Source organism: Quercus robur, chromosome 6, assembly GCF_932294415.1.
Source record: "Quercus robur chromosome 6, dhQueRobu3.1, whole genome shotgun sequence".
NCBI lineage: Eukaryota > Viridiplantae > Streptophyta > Magnoliopsida > Fagales > Fagaceae > Quercus > Quercus robur.
The window spans coordinates 48,632,213-48,648,952 of NC_065539.1; the positions used below are offsets into that span (position 1 = coordinate 48,632,213).

Here is a 16,740-nt window from a genome sequence, read left to right on the forward strand (position 1 = left end):
TTTTGCGGCTGTCCGCGACATGCTGTACTAACATCAATGATCAATTATCAAACGAGTTGCAGTTTATAGTGACAGTCACGCAGTTGAGTTAGTTTTATCTGTTGGATTGGATTGTTAGCTGTTAGGACTCAGGGATTTGTTAGAGAATCAGTTCTGGTTTATAGTTAGAACTAAGCCCTGATTAATTAGTAGATATTTTCCGATTTGAGCTTTACCTTCCTCATACTTGTACAGATTCTATAATAATGAGAACATAATAATTCTCTCTCTTTAATTCTAATTCTTGCTCTTGCTTCTGTAATTTCTTCAACCTCACATTTTATATAAAGAAAATAAAATAATTATTAAATAATTAAATTCTCCATTTTTTTAACCCTTTTACGTTTTTTGAGGCAAACAGTAATTTATCTGTATCATATTTTCTCATTTTCAATCATGAATATTCAGGGAGCAGATATGGAGGTGAAAAGTCTGGCTGGATCTCAGCCGCTCATTGTATTTGTGCAGATGGACTATCAACCAACCATTTGATAGGGATGGCAGTTCTTATTCCTTGCTGATAATTTAAAAATCAGATCCTTGACAATGGGAAATTCAGTTGTATCAAGATTTAAAAGCAATAATAAATTCCATGACATAAGATTAAACAATTAAAATTGTTGCCCCTTTGGACAATTGTTTAGATTTGGATCACAAATGGGGATAGACGAAACTTGCAATATCGTTTTCACAAATCAGACATTGCTCGATGTCCTCATATCGTCACTATTTATTTCCACGAAATTGTCCAACTTTCCGAAAAAATCAAATCAAGTTGTCCTTATATCGTCACCATTTATTTCCACGAAATTGTCCAACTTTCCGAAAAAATCAATGTCAATATCGGCTTTGGTGCAATTCAAGTACTCCTATTTGTTTGGACTCCCTTTCCCTGTAAGAGCCTTTCTCTGTTATAGAGTTTGTTATTGGATCCTAAAATTTTATTCATCCATTTTAAATGAGTGGTCCAATTCGAGGCTTATGAATCGGTTTTCTTTTTCTTTTTTTTCTTTTTTTTCTTTTTTTTTTGGGGAAAGAAGGTAGAAAAGTGTATGGATAAGATTTTAGAAATTTTATATATATATATATTTGGAGAGAGAGACATTTTAGAAATTACATCAAAACTCTATATGATCTTATCTATTTATACCTAACTACTTAATGATTTCTTCATACTAATTGGGCGGGCTATTGAGTATGGTGTTAAATTATCCATTCAAGCTAATACATTTTAGGTTAAGTTGCATATTTGGTTCTCAATCTTTGACATTTGTTCCCAAATCGTTCTTATTTTTTAAGATGTTTCAAAAAGTTTCTTATAATAATCTTATATATGAAAATTCTAATGTAGTAAATTTAATTCTAGAAACCAAGGTCACATTAATGACGTGGAGTCTAGTCTATGATATGACATGATGTCTGCATGCCATATCAACATTTTCCAATTATTAGCTGATGATAAGGATATTTTGATACAAATTTTTGAAAGTATAAGAACTAAAGGGAAACATTTTAAGTATAAGAATGATTTCTAAACAATGATAAAAGGTTGAAGACCAAAAAACTATACAAATTACTGTTCATAGTTATACCATTCATTTTAATTTGCCAAATGCTCCAAATGACTAAAAGTTTTTCAGCCAAATCTACATGGGATTGTTTGGTTTGTTTTAGGTGTTTTAAGGGGGTTAAACTTTATTTAGTTGAAATGCTTTGTAGTGTTTTGAGTTTTTGTCAAATTATAGTGAATAGTATTTTAAAGTTATGAATTTATACCGTATGAATAGTGAATGTCCAACTTTCCAAAAAAAAAAAAATAATAATGTCATTATCGGCTTTGGGGCAATTCAAGCATACGTTTGGACTTGGAGTTTGGACTCCCTTTATCTATTTAGAGTTTGTTACTTGTTCCTAAAACTTTTATTCATCCATTTTAAAAGAGCAAGTTTCCCAAAAAAATCAACGTCGTTGTCAGCTTTGGGAGAAATTGTACCGCCCTCATGGTGGACTACGTTATTTGTCCACCATTTCAGTAAAAGATTTTCACCTATTTAAAATTGCTGAGTTAGTATTTAGTTTTTATTTAAAACTCCACAATTTTAAACAAGTAAGAGTCTTTTACTGGAATAGTGGACCATATCACTTGTCTACCATGAGGACTTTATAATTTCTCTAGCTTTAGGGCAATTCAAGCATTCATTTGGACTCCCTTCTTTGTCATTGGTTCCTAAAAATTTATTCATCAATTTTAAATGAGTGGGTTTAATATTTTCACCTCATCAATTAATACCATATTTAATTATTTAGATTATTGATTGCTTGAACAAATCCGCTTTAAAGTGTATGAATAGGATTTTTTTTTTTTTTTTTTTGGGTTGTAAAGAAGGTAGAAAAGTGTATGAATAAAAATTTAGAAATTACTTTTCTTTTTTAGAGGGAGATTTTAGAAATTACTTGAAAACTCTAGATGATATTATTCATTTATACGTAATTACTAAATGAACTCTTCTAATGGGCGGATATATATATATATGAGAATCAATATGACCTTGGTTAAATACTTAAATTGTATATTTGGTCCTCAATCTTTGACATTTGTTCTCAAACCATATTATATAAAGAAAAATACTAACATAGTAAATTTAATTAAGGAATCCGAGACCAAATGTTAATGATGTGGAGTCTATGATGTGACATGATATTTGCATGTCACATCAACATTTTTCATCTATGATCTATCAAATGAATAATAATATTATATAAGGAAGAATACTAACATAATAAATTTAATTCAAGAAACTGATACCAAATGTTAATAACGTGAAGTCTATGATGTGACATGATGATTGCATGTCACATCAACATATTTCACCTATCAAATAATGATTAGAACATTTTGATACAATATTTTGAAAGTATAATGACTAAAGAGAAACATTTTAAGTGTAATAAAGATGATTTCTAAACAAATCAAAGGTTGTCGACCAAAAAGCTCTACAAATTACTGTTCATACTTTATAAAATCCAAAGTTTAAAAATACCATTCATTTTATTTTGCCAAATGCTCCAAACACTAAAAAGTTTTTCAGTTAAATCTACATGAGAATCTTTGGTTTTTTAGGGATAAGACTAAAGAAGCTTGAAAAACTTTGTAGAGAGTTTTTGTCAAATTATAGTGAATAGTGCTTTAAAATTATGAATTTATAGAATACAAATAATGAATTTAAGAGCTTTTCATAAAAGCTCAAAATTTGAGCTTTACTCTTAAATCTGCTTCAAATTCTAAGAGCTTTTAAGGGGTGTCCTTAAGAGTTCTGGCATGGATTCTGGTCAATTTCATAAATGGTGGTGCATGCCTACAGGCTACAAGGTCAGAGGTGCCGGCTGCAAGAAATTGCTGACAGCAAATATGTATGGGAAAATAAGATTTTGAACTTGCAGACGATGATCAATAAGATTTTGAACTTGCAAAAAAAATAAGATTTTGGCTTCTTGGACTTAATAATAATAATAATAATAACCATGAAAAAGCGATAGATTTGAAAAATAAAAAGTATACCATATATTAAATAGATATTAAGCAATCGATAATTGTTTTTGTTTTTCTTTGTTTTGTGTTTTTTTTTTTGTTTTCCCTTCCTGAGGAAGACTAGGAAGTCAACCTCACCTCACCTCACCTCAAAAGAGAGATCTCTGATTGCTCTTGTTTTACATTCTTGTTTGGTAGCCAATTGTCTAGATTTATTAAGTTAACAAAAAATTCTTGCGGAGCTCAGGGTCCCTAGCGTATAGATTTATCAAGTTTTAGATCAGGTAACATTCACAATCAACTCTCTAAAGTTCTAATAAAAGTTAGGGCTAATATGTTATTGGCAAAGCCGCTAAACAATGGATGCAATTGATGCAATTGATTAAGGCCCCCAAATAAAAGAAGACCCCCACTTGTAAAAAAAAAAATATATATATATATATATAAAATATATTTATCTATACATTTTAATAACAAAAATAAATTTTTTTAATCTTTTTATTGGTCAATAAAATGTATTAAAAATGCTCCATTTTATCCTAAATTGCAGAAGATTAGGAAGGAAAAAAACAATGCACAGTCTCACTGTCACACTCCACACTGACAGTGCGCACTACACAACTTGATACTTTATAGAATAATAGCCTGATAGGACTCAACTATTATTTTATAATCTAAAAAATTTGAAATCAATTTCATGGCTACTTTAAAAAAAAAAAAAAAAAAAAAAAATTTCATGGCTACTTTGCAAGTGCAAGAGATGTCCGCATATAGCTATTAGCTTGCCCCCACCTACACGGCTACACTAGCTACTCACTCACTAACCCAGTAACCCACCCATACGGGCCACACCCAATGTATACCCACTCAAATTAATATACATATATATATATATATTTTATATTTTATGCAAGCTTTTACTTTATGGATTATTATAATTATCACACTAACTAATAATTTGATGTATATCATATCAACTCAATTGTATTATAGTGATGCATAATTTATTAAACTATGTAAAAAATTAATTTTTATTTGTGAAGATTTAGACTTTAAAGTATAAAGTGATCACCGCTTTAGAAAATTTGCAATAACCAATTAGTAATTTTTCATCTCAAAAAGCAAGAAAAATAGATTTTAAATAAAAAAAATTTTCATAAAAATTATTTATTGAATATTTAAATATAAAAAAGATCTCACTTAAAATTTTCGTCTAAAGCCTCCAAAGTTGTTGAGTCGGCCCTGGTTATTAGTTGTTTAAACAACCGATTTCGGTGTTTAAACAACATTACATATATTTTCATTTTTCATCTACACATATTTTCAAAAATTAAAATTAACTATACTAGAAATTTCTTACCAAACAGACCCTTAATTTTGCTAGAAACCCAATTTTCACCATGATATCTACTTCGGCGTGAGCCTTTCTCCACCCTTTATGTGGGTTATTTTCTGTCTCTTTTTTTTTTGGTGGTGGGCCTTTGCCATCCTTTGTAGTGGTTTTCATTGTCCCCTACATAGGTCTTGAGTTAGTCTTATATGGTTGTCTCTTTCGTTGGTAGGTAGTCATACCCTCAAATGCTTTTAGGGTGGCATCGGTTGCACTGATTGGTCTGGATCTAAACTTGCTTTGCTCCTAATGGTTGGATCTCAAGGCTAGAGTTCAACCACTAGGGTCGTTGCCTAAGAATACTTTTTAAATACATCTTTCACCAAACTCACTGTTTTTCTTCTTCTATATACCCATGCCAAAATCTACAAATCAACTTAATATATTATTTATACCAATACCCTCCCATGCGGATACGGCCATACCCAAACCACCGGGTCACCGTCAACACCTCACGCTGGAACTCATCTTGTCAAGAACTACCACTTTGCGGTGTCGCAGCTCGCAAGTCCCACCACCTAGACCCTAAATCACCATTAAGCCAACTAGCCAAGACACATGTGGTACCCTAATATATAATATTATTTTTAACGCATGCATGCTAGCTAGCTGTGATACAATTTGGCTGCTATACTATTAACCTAATAATAAATTAATAATAACCTTCACTAGTGACCACATTCAACAGGACCACATTTGACCTAATTTAGCGTGAGAAAAATGTTCACGTTTTCTGCGTTATTACTATCATAATTGCATTAACAAACATAGACACAGCTATACATAATTCTTTCAATGATTTAATCTTTCTTTTTGTATAATGTTTTGGTTAGGTGAACAAGTTGTTGCTTATTTATAGAAAGAAAGAAAAAAAGGGTTCACATGATGAGACATGACACACACACGTTCATATATTTATTAGTGATGGGGTTTTATGATAAGCTTTACTTAAGTCTGCATGTCGTTAGGCTTTTGGTTCAAAGCTTGGCTGTACATGTATGTTGTAAGTAGACAAATAATTGACTGGTTGGGGTCCTAAGGTTGGATGAAATTAGAGGAAACATTTGTCATTTGTGATTTTTTTTCGCTGGATCCACATCAGACTGACGTTAGAGATTAAATATCTTCATTGTATCTACTCATCATGTTGGGTCCAATGACAGCTAACACTGTCCCAAATCAAGATGATATAAGCATCAAACTAATAGTTTTTTATTTTTTATTTTAATGATTCAATAGTTTCAAGTTTCAACAAGGGAATGAAAAATTTAGATTTTAAATGTCTTTGTTGGAAATATCTAGAAGTGTTAACTAGTTGAATTATAAAATTCTTGACAACAAAAAAACTAACACTTAATTTATTAAATATCTTTCCAAAAAAAGAAGAAGCTCTTTTTTACGTTAAATAAAAAATCTATATTTAAATCCATCCATATCTGGATTATTTGGTAAAAAAAAATTATTATGAAATATATTATAAGTTTTAAATCTTATAGTTAAAGATATATTTTTTTAAAATTGTTATCCTAGATTATTTGAATTCAACATGTTATTTAACGTGGGTTCCGGTCAATTTAATTAGTAAAAACTTTTATTGTTGAATAAAAGATGCGAGATCAAATTTTGCCTACGTCAAGAGTCTAGCTTGGAGCTGAACTGGTTTGTATTTCTTAGTATTTTCAATGGAGAAATTTATGATTCAAATCCTTCTACACTGTTGTTATTATCAAATTATCAAAAAAATCAAGATATTAATAGAGATGATATCTAATATATTGTGTAATCAACATGGGGGTGAAAGAACGAGCCATCATTAAAAAAAATATATATATATATATATATATATATAAAAGAGAATGTTATGATAATTTTTCCTTTCCCAGAAAATGTTAGTGCGGGATGAGTAACAAACAGCTTGTGCAGTTGTGCCTAGTTGTTGTTTACTTTTATAATAGTTGTTATTTTTTTATTGAATACCTTTGACTAAATAATTTGTCTTTTGTCCGTAACGTTGGCTGCATAATATTACTACCAATGAAAATATCATAAGTATACCTTTAGGATATTTCAAATATGTTAATAGATTATTTTAAGAAAATTTTAATATTACTTTTTTAGAAAATATAAAAGTCGTAAGAAAAAGTGAATTAAAATTTTCTTTTTTGATAAAAAATTTCTAAAAACAGTTCTTAAACCAATGCTTTCAGGATATCCGTTAACTTTTTCCAAATACCATTTATAAAACAAAAACCAAAAAACAAAAAAATCATTGGTATATTTTTCAAATGATAAGCTTCTAAAATAATGGAAAGAAATGGTGTGAAGCCAAGTTGCTGAAAGATACAAATGTTTTGTCTGTGGGAGTATTGGAGGATTTTCAAATGATGATAAGCTTCTAAAATAATGGAAAGAAATGGCGTGAAGCCAACTTGCTCAAGGATATAAATGTTTTGTTTGTGGGAGTAATAGTATTCAAGGGTTTTCAAATGATAAGGTTCTAATTACTTTAAAGAAAAGAAAAGAAATGGTGTGACTTTTGAAGCAAATTGCACAAAGACATGATGTTTTACTTTTATTTGTGGGCGTCAATGGCGGAGCCACTTGATGACCAGGGGGGGCCTGGGCCCCCAAAATTTTTGAAAAAAATAATTTTTTTTTTAAAATATTTTAAAAATTTTGTGAATTTTTAAATAACCTTATCATTTTGGTCCCTTATACTTGATAATATACATATATATTTAAGAAAGTCTAAAAATAAACTTAATTTTCATTTAAATAAAATACAATCCATAAATACATATGTCAACAAATTACAATAATTAAATATTCATCATCTTTAAAATGAACACATAAGTATTTTAACAATTATCTCAACAAATAAAAGGGAAAAAATTGAGTTATAAAGCATTGTAAATTACTATTTTACATTTCACACACACACAAATTTATATATGGCCCCTAAAAATAAATTCCTAATTCCGCCACTGGTCGGCGTCTTTGTTTTCCATCAATCAAGCTTCCAAAATAGTGGAAACTGGGAAGTAACGGTTTGAACTTGCTCAAAGATATGATGTTTTGTGGGCTTCTTCTAGATAGGCTGGTCTCTTTGGGAGGATGAATGTGGGGCCGACTTTTGTTAGGCATTTCCTTTTCTATGATTTTTTTGAGTCTAAAGACTAAAGTTGTTCCATTATTTATTTATGCCCAATAGCACTTATTTTATGACTAATATTTGTTTCACACTGATTGTTGCATACAATCGTAACACACAATTTTTGCATTAAACAATTTCATTTCAAAATTTTATGAACCGGAAAGTCACGATTTCAGTGCAAAAATTGTATATATATAATTGTGCAACAATTTTTTATTTATTAAATTTTTAGAAACAACTAGCATGCACTAGTATTTTCGTACCCTTTTTTTAAAGTACTGCATTAAAACAAATGGGTAAAAAAAGTGGGTTTGTAGCTCTTATTAAGACAATGTAATCATATCAGCTAAGACTATAGACTAAGAATCTAAGATGTGGAATCCTCCATCCACATCGAAAAACTGCTAACATGTTTAGCAATGTTGTGAACTACGGAGTTCTCCTATCTACAAGTATGTGAAAAACTAACACTAGCAAAAGAACCTATTAAAATTTTTGTCTCCTCAATCAGATGACCATAGAAGGCAAAAGATTCTTTATTGCTTCTCAAAGGTTTGATGATTATCTCTAAATCACCCAGTGGCGGCTCCAAAAATATTTTTGAGGATGGTCATTAAGAAACTTAAATTATGCAAAATATAATAAAAAGACAACTTCATATATTGACAACACAACACACACACACTCACTCACTCACATGCAAACACATAAAGTTTTACAATTTCCTTCTACGAAATTTCTGATTTTGAAATCATCACATGATAGTCTTATTATTAATGTTGTAAGCTACATCTCTTTTAAAATTTTTCTTAGATTTTTTTATGTAAGGACCTAATATATTGTTAAGGAGACTAAAGTTCAAGGACAAAATTTGGATACAAACTAAGTTGTAGCACAAGGCTACAACTCTCACTAAACAAATTAACATTGCTACATATTTTGCAAATCTAACCATTGAATTGCATGTTCTCTATATTCTTTAAACACATGTCAAGTTTTATGTTAATAGGATGTTATTTACTATTTGCTCATAACTTTATTTTTTATGTATAATTTTAGACTACAAAAACTCGAAATTTAAACATTTGATTGATGACATAGTTATTGATCTTTGATCTTCTTTAAATTTTGCAAGTATAGAGGATATAAGAATAAAATGTAATTAAGTAATGGATTTGTTAAAATTCATAATCAATAAAAAAAATATTAAATGGAGTTGTAGCCTTTGTTTACAACCAAGTTTGTTGTCAAATTTTGTCCAAAAGTTTAGTTATGTTGGACCTAAAAAAAATTTAGGTTTGTCACTAAGTTTTTTTAAAGATAAACAAATCATAAATTTTTAAAAATTATACATAATAATAATTTTTTCTAGGCTAGGGTGGTCACAAGACCACCCTGAACTCTATGTAGAGCCACCAATGAAATCACCCTTAAGAATGAAAGAAGAAATGCTGATATCTTGAGCAAAAGGCAAAGCTTCAACATCATCAATTGATCAAGGGAGAACAATCCTTTCAAACATAGAACCTATGACCAACCCCAGTTCTGGAATGAGGAAGATTGTGGTGAAGAACTTGTTAATATAATAATATTATTATAATAAACCTTTATTTACTATAAAGGGGCATGAAAGTATATTAATAGAGATTACATTTTCCTTCCTCTTATTTTTCTTTCCAACCAAACAAAAGAGCTGTTCATCCTCCAAACCAAACACACATAAATGGAAAATAAAATATTTTCTATCCTCCCAGTTTTTCTTTTTCTCAATATTTTCCGCTCACACTTTTTTACACTCTCAATATTTTTCATCCTTAGGGTCCATTTTGTTGGAAAGATGAAAAAGTAGGAGGATAAAAAATGAGGAGAGAATGGATAGAAGAGATTTTTATGTTTGGTAATAGTTTTTGTTTTCTATTTTTAAAAACTTGTTTTTAGAAATATAAAGAAAAAACAATTTTCTTATATTTTTGAAATACAAAACATGTTTGGTTAGTTAAAATTAAAAAGATAGCTTTTTGAAGAAAAAATTGAAAGTACTAAAATACGTTGTTACTAGGATTTGAACTTTAATGCTAACTTATTAAATGAGACAAATTCATTAAATTAAATGCTTTTTTTCATTAACTTTTAAAAATTAGAAACTGAAAACAGCCTTTTGCATGTTTTCAATTTCCTTCACAAATTGAGTTTTGAGAACAATTTCTGTTTTCTGTTCATTTTGAGTTGCCAAACAAGTTTTTTAGTCTCAAAAATAGAATTTTTTTTTTTTGGAAATAGAAAATAAAGGGAAAAAACGATTACCAAACATACCTTGATAGTTCCTGGGTGAAAAATACAAATAAGAAGAAATAGATAAAAATTTGTTCAAAGTGGAAAGGTAATTTCGTCCAAAATGTCGAGGAGCTTTTGCTCCTCATTTTCACTCTCATTTTATTTGGAGATAAAGTTTTGATGGACCCCGAGAGAAAACAGCCAGATCCTACCAATTTTCTCCCCCCTTCTCCTCCCAACCAAGCACCATTCCCGATAATTTTCTCTCATATTTATCACTCACATTTTTTCATCCTTCCAAAAATCACACGCCAACTAGACATGTTCTTAAATCAAACATAGTGATAGTGTGAGGCCGAAAGCAATAATATATTTTTGACAATTTTCTTTATCTGGCCGGTAAATGTGGACATGAGAAAAATCAAATCATGCATCCAATTTTTTTAGATGAACAATATCCTACTGTCGATTATTTTATTTTGTAACATACCAAATGGAAGACATCAATAGTTTGAATGTGTGATTTCTGCTTTGTTCATTAATAATGACAACTACAAGCGATTTTTATGCGTCATATATATAGTCATTGATATTGAGAGTTTTGGTTTGGACTTTGAAGTTTGGGTACAGGGACAGAGTCATAGAAGTAGCAATTTAATTTAATTTTTTTTTAAATTCTTATCCCCTTATAAAATTTAGAAAATTGGCACAAGGAACTAAACAAAACAAAAATTTATCATCTGTCCCATTTCTTTATTTTTTCTTTACTTTGCATTACTACACTGTGAGATCGTGCATGTGATTATTATTTTTGAATCTTTATGAATTTCAAAACATGCTTGTTATTTTTTTTAATAAAAAAAATTAAAAAGATTGCATGTTTTAAGTTGTTTGGATTTGATTGTTTGTTACTGCAAAAAAAAAATCATCTTTTTGTTTTTTGTTTTTTTGTTTTTTGTTGAGAATACTAAGTATTTAATACACATACGGGGAGAAGGGAGAATGTCTTAAAGAAATTAACAGTGGTGTATATCAAAAAAGGGCTAACTCTTGGATACACAGCACATGCTTTTAATGAGCGTGATTAAGCCGTACTTGAGGGTGTATCATATTATAGTGTGATAATCCCATAGACTTGCAACAATGTTGTTTAGTTGTACCTAATAGATTTTCTTGGTTGAGGCTTTAGCTGCCTGTCTAGCGGTTGTTTTTGCGTAGGAATTGTGCCTAGCTAACGTTTTGGTTGAGGGAGATTGTCTAAGGGTGGTCTTGGCTTTAAGGGGTCCAGTTGGCTGTCACACTTTGTATGGGCATATTGTTGAGGATACTCACCGTTTGGCGAGTCATTTTCAGTCTTATAATTTTAGTCATGCACGAAGGCGTGGGAATTTGTTAGCTCGCGCCCTTGCAAGAAGAGCAGTTTCATCTGCAGATTTTGATGTTTGGGTAGAAGAACTACCTGCGGAGTTGGAAAGTGTATTCCAAACTGATTTAATTTAATATTATGATCTTACATTTTTCTAAAAAAAAGAAAAAAGAAAAAAGAAAAAAAGATTTGCTTGGGTGTTTTTGTTCCCATATTTTACTTGGCAACATTAACTAATTTTTTAACTTGGAAAAAATTTATAGATATGAATTTATTTTATCAGTAGATTTGGGAAAACCAATTACATTAATTTTTTAATTTGGAAAAAATTTATAGATATGAATTTATTTTATCAGTAGATTTGGGAAAACCAATTACATTATTTTATTTTTTGTAAAAGTAAAAATGTAAATAGGTAGAAAACATTTGTTGACTTTCTGTAAGTACTAAAATATATGTAAATTATTTGTTTAAAGTTTAAACTAATGGAGAAAGAAGGTAGTAGGTGTGAAAAAAATTAAGTACTCCGTATAAGAAAATAAGCAAATAAGCCTATACAATCAACAATTGAAAATTTTTACTAAATATTCGGTTTTTGAATTTTATTCAGTTACAACCTTACAAAGCCTCTATTGTAACTTATTTAGTTACTAGCCGTATGCTCGAAAGCTCTTCTATTTTTTTAGATAGAGGTTAATAATTTGTATTTATTATAATCTATAATTTAGAAATATTTTTATTTTTATTTTTTAAACAAATAAAAAGTACAAACTTTAGACATAAGTAATAACTATAATTTCTTTTTTGAACGTGAAGGGAAAAAAATCCTAAATTTTAGGAATTCTTTTTTTTGAATTCAAAATGAAATTTGTTAGTTGACATTTATAATCTTATTTCTAAATAAAATTACCATTCATTAATGAGGGCATTTTTGAATCACATAAAAATTCAGTTGAAAGAACTAAAGAAGGGAATTCTCTTATATATAGTATAGATATAGGTGTTTTTGTTTGGAGGTAAAACAGGGTAGATGAAAAACTTTGGAAAAAATAGAAAGGAAAACTTTTTTTAAGTGTGTTTGGTTGGGTAGAGAGGAATGAAAATAAATGGTGGGACCCATGTGTTTTCTCCCTGGGCTCATCAAAATGTTTTCTCCTCAAAATAGAGAGAAAACTGAATGGGGATAAATTTTTTCTTAATTGACAAAAATGCCCATATGCACATAGGGGTGACAATTCATGTTCGCGTATCGGGTTCGTGTCGTGTCAATTCATGTGTATTCGACGATATAGGTCAACACTAAGTCACTAACCCGACATGTTTATTAAATAGGTCAAGATTTTTCAACCCTAACACGACTCATTTATTAAACGGGTCAGTTATATCGACTTGTTTATCAGATTTTATCAAAATGAAAAAAAAAATTATGAAAAAACAAACAAATAAATATTTTTAATATAAAATTCAGAACTAACGAATAATTGTATTACAAATAATCATTTAAAACTAAAGTATATTACAAATAATCAATCACAATATGTCAAAGAAAATAAACTACAACAACTAATAAGTTTATATACCTAGAGTTTGAAGGGTATATATATATATATATATATATTTTTTTTTTCCACTGGGCAGTAGTAGTGCCATTGCCCTTTTTTGTTTTGTTTTTTGTTTTTTTGTTTTTTCTATTCTTTTTGTTTCTTTTGATTTTCAGTACCGTTGCCCTTCTTTTTTTTTTTTTTTTTTTTTTTTTTTTTTTTTTTTTTTTTTTTTTTTTTTTTTCTCTTGCCAGTAATATTGGCTCTTTTTTTGGGATATTATTTTTATTTTTTAATAAATTTAGGTGATTGCTCTTTTTTTGTGTGTGATTATTTGTCATTTTTTCTTTTGTTTTAATTAAGCATCATTTTTTAACAAGAGTATATGAATAAATTTATTCAAACCCATTTTTTCCATCATTCTACTTTTCCACTTCTAACCAAACAAAAAGGAAAGAAAATAAAATATTTTCTATTCTCCTACGTTTTCATCCTCCAACTATTTTTTATCCTCTCACTTTTCCACATTTCCAACCAAACGGACCCATAGTCTTTTTTTGGAACTTGATTTTCTGAAAATTTAGCTCCAATGTGAAACTTGATTTCATCAAAGTCAAGTTTTATACAATTCAAAGAAACATGGAACTCTAATTTGAGAAAATTGAGTTTCACATTTGCCACATATAATTCAATTGCATAGAGCTTGATTTTGACGAAATCAAATTCTACTTAATTCGAACTCAATTTTGAGAAAATTGAGGTGAAAAAAGCTACTATCTCTATCTTAATTTGTTTGTCTTGTTTAAAGGACAAAATTTAGGTACAATACTTATGTGCTTTTCCTTAGGTTTCATTCCTAAGATTCAGTCATGTGACTGTATTTAACTAAAAATACACTTTCATTTTATGAGGAAAAAAAAACCACATGGTTGAATTTAAAGAAGGAAATCTAAAGAATAGCACCTAACTATTGTACTTAAGTTTTGTCATTGTTTAAAAAACTCAACTTTTTAAGGGAATATTATTTATTATCTTATCTGTTGTATAAAAATTTATAAATTTCCAAAATTACCCTCATTAATTTAAACTATAGAAAAAGGAATGGCATTGACTTTTTAAATAAAGAAAATGGTAAGATATAAATTTTACTTATTGATTTTAAAAAGAGTACTTCATTTAGAAGAGGCTTTATAACAAAATAATTTTAAAACCGAATATTTAACCCCAAAAAAAAAAAAAAAAAAACACTCAACACTTGCTTCCATAACGTTTGACTGTCTTCTATAAAGAAAAGAATACAAGCCAAGAGCGACAAAGTGCTAGTTCCTTCGATTCAAAAGCAAAAAAAAAAATTTAAAAGGAGTTTCATAAACTTCCCTCATGCTTCATGCTTGACAATTGACATCAATTATAATATGTTAGTGCATCCTTTGATTCTATTGACTTCTTCACGTTGCTTTGGTGTGGATTTTACTTAACTTAACTAGTAAAGTTTTTAATAGTTAAATAAGAGATTTGATATTCAATTTTTGCTTACCTCGAAAACTAATTGGTGTCTTGTTTTGATGATAAATAATACAATTATCAGAAGCGGACGTAATAGGTTAAAACTCTATAATTTAAATAAATAAAAAATGTGCGAGGAAAGCGTAAAAGAAGTCAAAAAAAAAAAAAAAAATCACCAAGCACTATTATGACTTTCCTATGATCTTTTTAGCAAAGATAATTATAGACCATTTCAGCTTCCTAATAGGACCTCATCAAGAATTTTCTTTTCATTGCTCCAGTTGGGACATTAGCAAGAAAAATGGTCCTAATAATGATACTAACTTTTCTTTTTTACTCGTCAACTAATTAATAGTCTCTAATTACCTTTTGCACTGTGTGAAAAAAGTTGACAATTGGCCAACATGGAAAATTGGCAATGTCCCAACAATCATTGCATTGCCGGCCATTATATTAATAGAAAATTTTAAGCACAGATAAACTTTGTAAGCTCTATTTATAAAGGGTTGTTCCAAGACCATAAATTATTTAATGATTTTTTTGTCGCAACTTTAATATGACAGATTGTAAGTGATTAACCATCACTTACATGTGAACTTACTATTTTTATGTATGAACCCACCCTTTTTTTTTACCATTAATCACACTTTGTCCTGCTGCTTGAAGGTGTGAAAAATTTAGTGGTCTTAGATTTTTTCTTTTAGTGTGCATTTAAATACAACTTATTTTGCTGAAAACTGAAAACACTGTAGTAAAATAATTTTTAAATGTGTGAAAAATTACTGTTTACTTTTTTTTTTTTTTTATTGTTGACAGTGCACCAGGCGCTGATCTTTAAAAAAAAAAAAATAAAGAGCTGAAAATGTGCAAGGAGAACAAACGTGGACGTGAATGTGCTATCCAAACCAACCTTCATTATTAAAAAAATAAAAAAATAAATAAATAAACATACTCATCAGTCCAAATAAGAACCACGTAAGCAGAGATAAATACTGTAATAAAATAATTTTTAAATATATAAAAAATTACTATTCATCTTTTTTTTTACTGTTCATACGATTTGGTGACAGTGCAGCAGGCGCTGGTCTTAAAAAAAAAAAAAAAAAAAAAAAAAAAGCTGAAAATGCGTAAGGAGAACAAACGTGGACGTGAGTGTGCTATCCAAACCAACCTTTATTAAAAAAAAAAAAAAAAAAAAAAGAAAAAAAAGAAAAGAAAAAGAAGGTACCCATCAGTCCAAGTAAGAACCACGTAAGCAGAGATAAACAATCAGAAGTAATCATGCATTCTAGACAAAAAAAAAAAAAAAATTCACATGCAAATTGGCAAAGTGCTTGCCCAGTTTCATCAGATCTCTGATTCCCTACTCCATTTTCAACAGTCTGAATATTGGTTGTATGTATCTTGTTTAATCACCACGTCAGTGCCAGCCATATCCCACATGCAATTGTATTCTATGTTTCTTTTACATCTTTCTAATTGTTAACCAAATTTTTTGTTTATCAATCGGTGCTATCAGACAAAATCTAAAAAAAATCTAGTTGTTTACTACACGTATAAATACCTCAGAACAAATCCATATCTTTGCTCACAACAAGTCCTAGTCCTCGACTCCTTAGTCCTTTCCCACTTTATTTTTTTTCATACTATTGTGGTGTTCTGTTTGGAGAGAGAGAGAGATATGGCAATTGGACAAGTTAAGGATGCTGAGAGTAGTGATGAAATAAATGGCCTTCAAGATTTGGAACAGCCATTCATCCAGCAAGATAATATTGTTTCCCATAAAGATGATAAAAATGTTGAAGGTGGATCCATTGGAATGGTTTTGCTCAGTACATGTGTTGCTGTTTGTGGCTCTTTTGAATTTGGATCATGTGTAAGTATATTTCACTTCTCTCTTATACGTCTCCAACAAAAAGCAGCTTAGGAGTCCAACTTTTT

At 29.4% G+C, this 16,740-nt stretch overlaps 2 protein-coding genes across 4 annotated transcripts in view; both read left to right on the forward strand.

The window, feature by feature from the left end:
* The window catches only part of LOC126689197 (squamosa promoter-binding-like protein 7), a 37,900-nt gene that overhangs the window by 10,937 nt on the left and 10,223 nt on the right, over nt 1-16,740 (forward strand). Inside the window, exon 11 of one of the 2 annotated variants that reach the window (XM_050384279.1) lies at nt 448-737. The exons of the other annotated variant lie outside the window; for it this stretch is intronic. Within the exon in view, the coding sequence (XP_050240236.1) occupies nt 448-531 (84 nt within the window). The 3' untranslated portion in view covers nt 532-737. Of the gene's footprint in view, nt 1-447; nt 738-16,740 lie in introns of those variants that run through there. 2 annotated transcript variants of the gene reach the window in all.
* LOC126689200 (sugar transporter ERD6-like 16) overlaps nt 16,167-16,740 on the forward strand; it is a 32,165-nt gene continuing 31,591 nt past the window's right edge. Inside the window, exon 1 of one of the 2 annotated variants that reach the window (XM_050384284.1) lies at nt 16,167-16,675. In XM_050384284.1, the coding sequence (XP_050240241.1) occupies nt 16,481-16,675 (195 nt within the window). In that variant the 5' untranslated portion in view covers nt 16,167-16,480. The remainder of the gene's footprint in view (nt 16,676-16,740) is intronic. The other variant, XM_050384283.1, reaches the window with a different exon arrangement.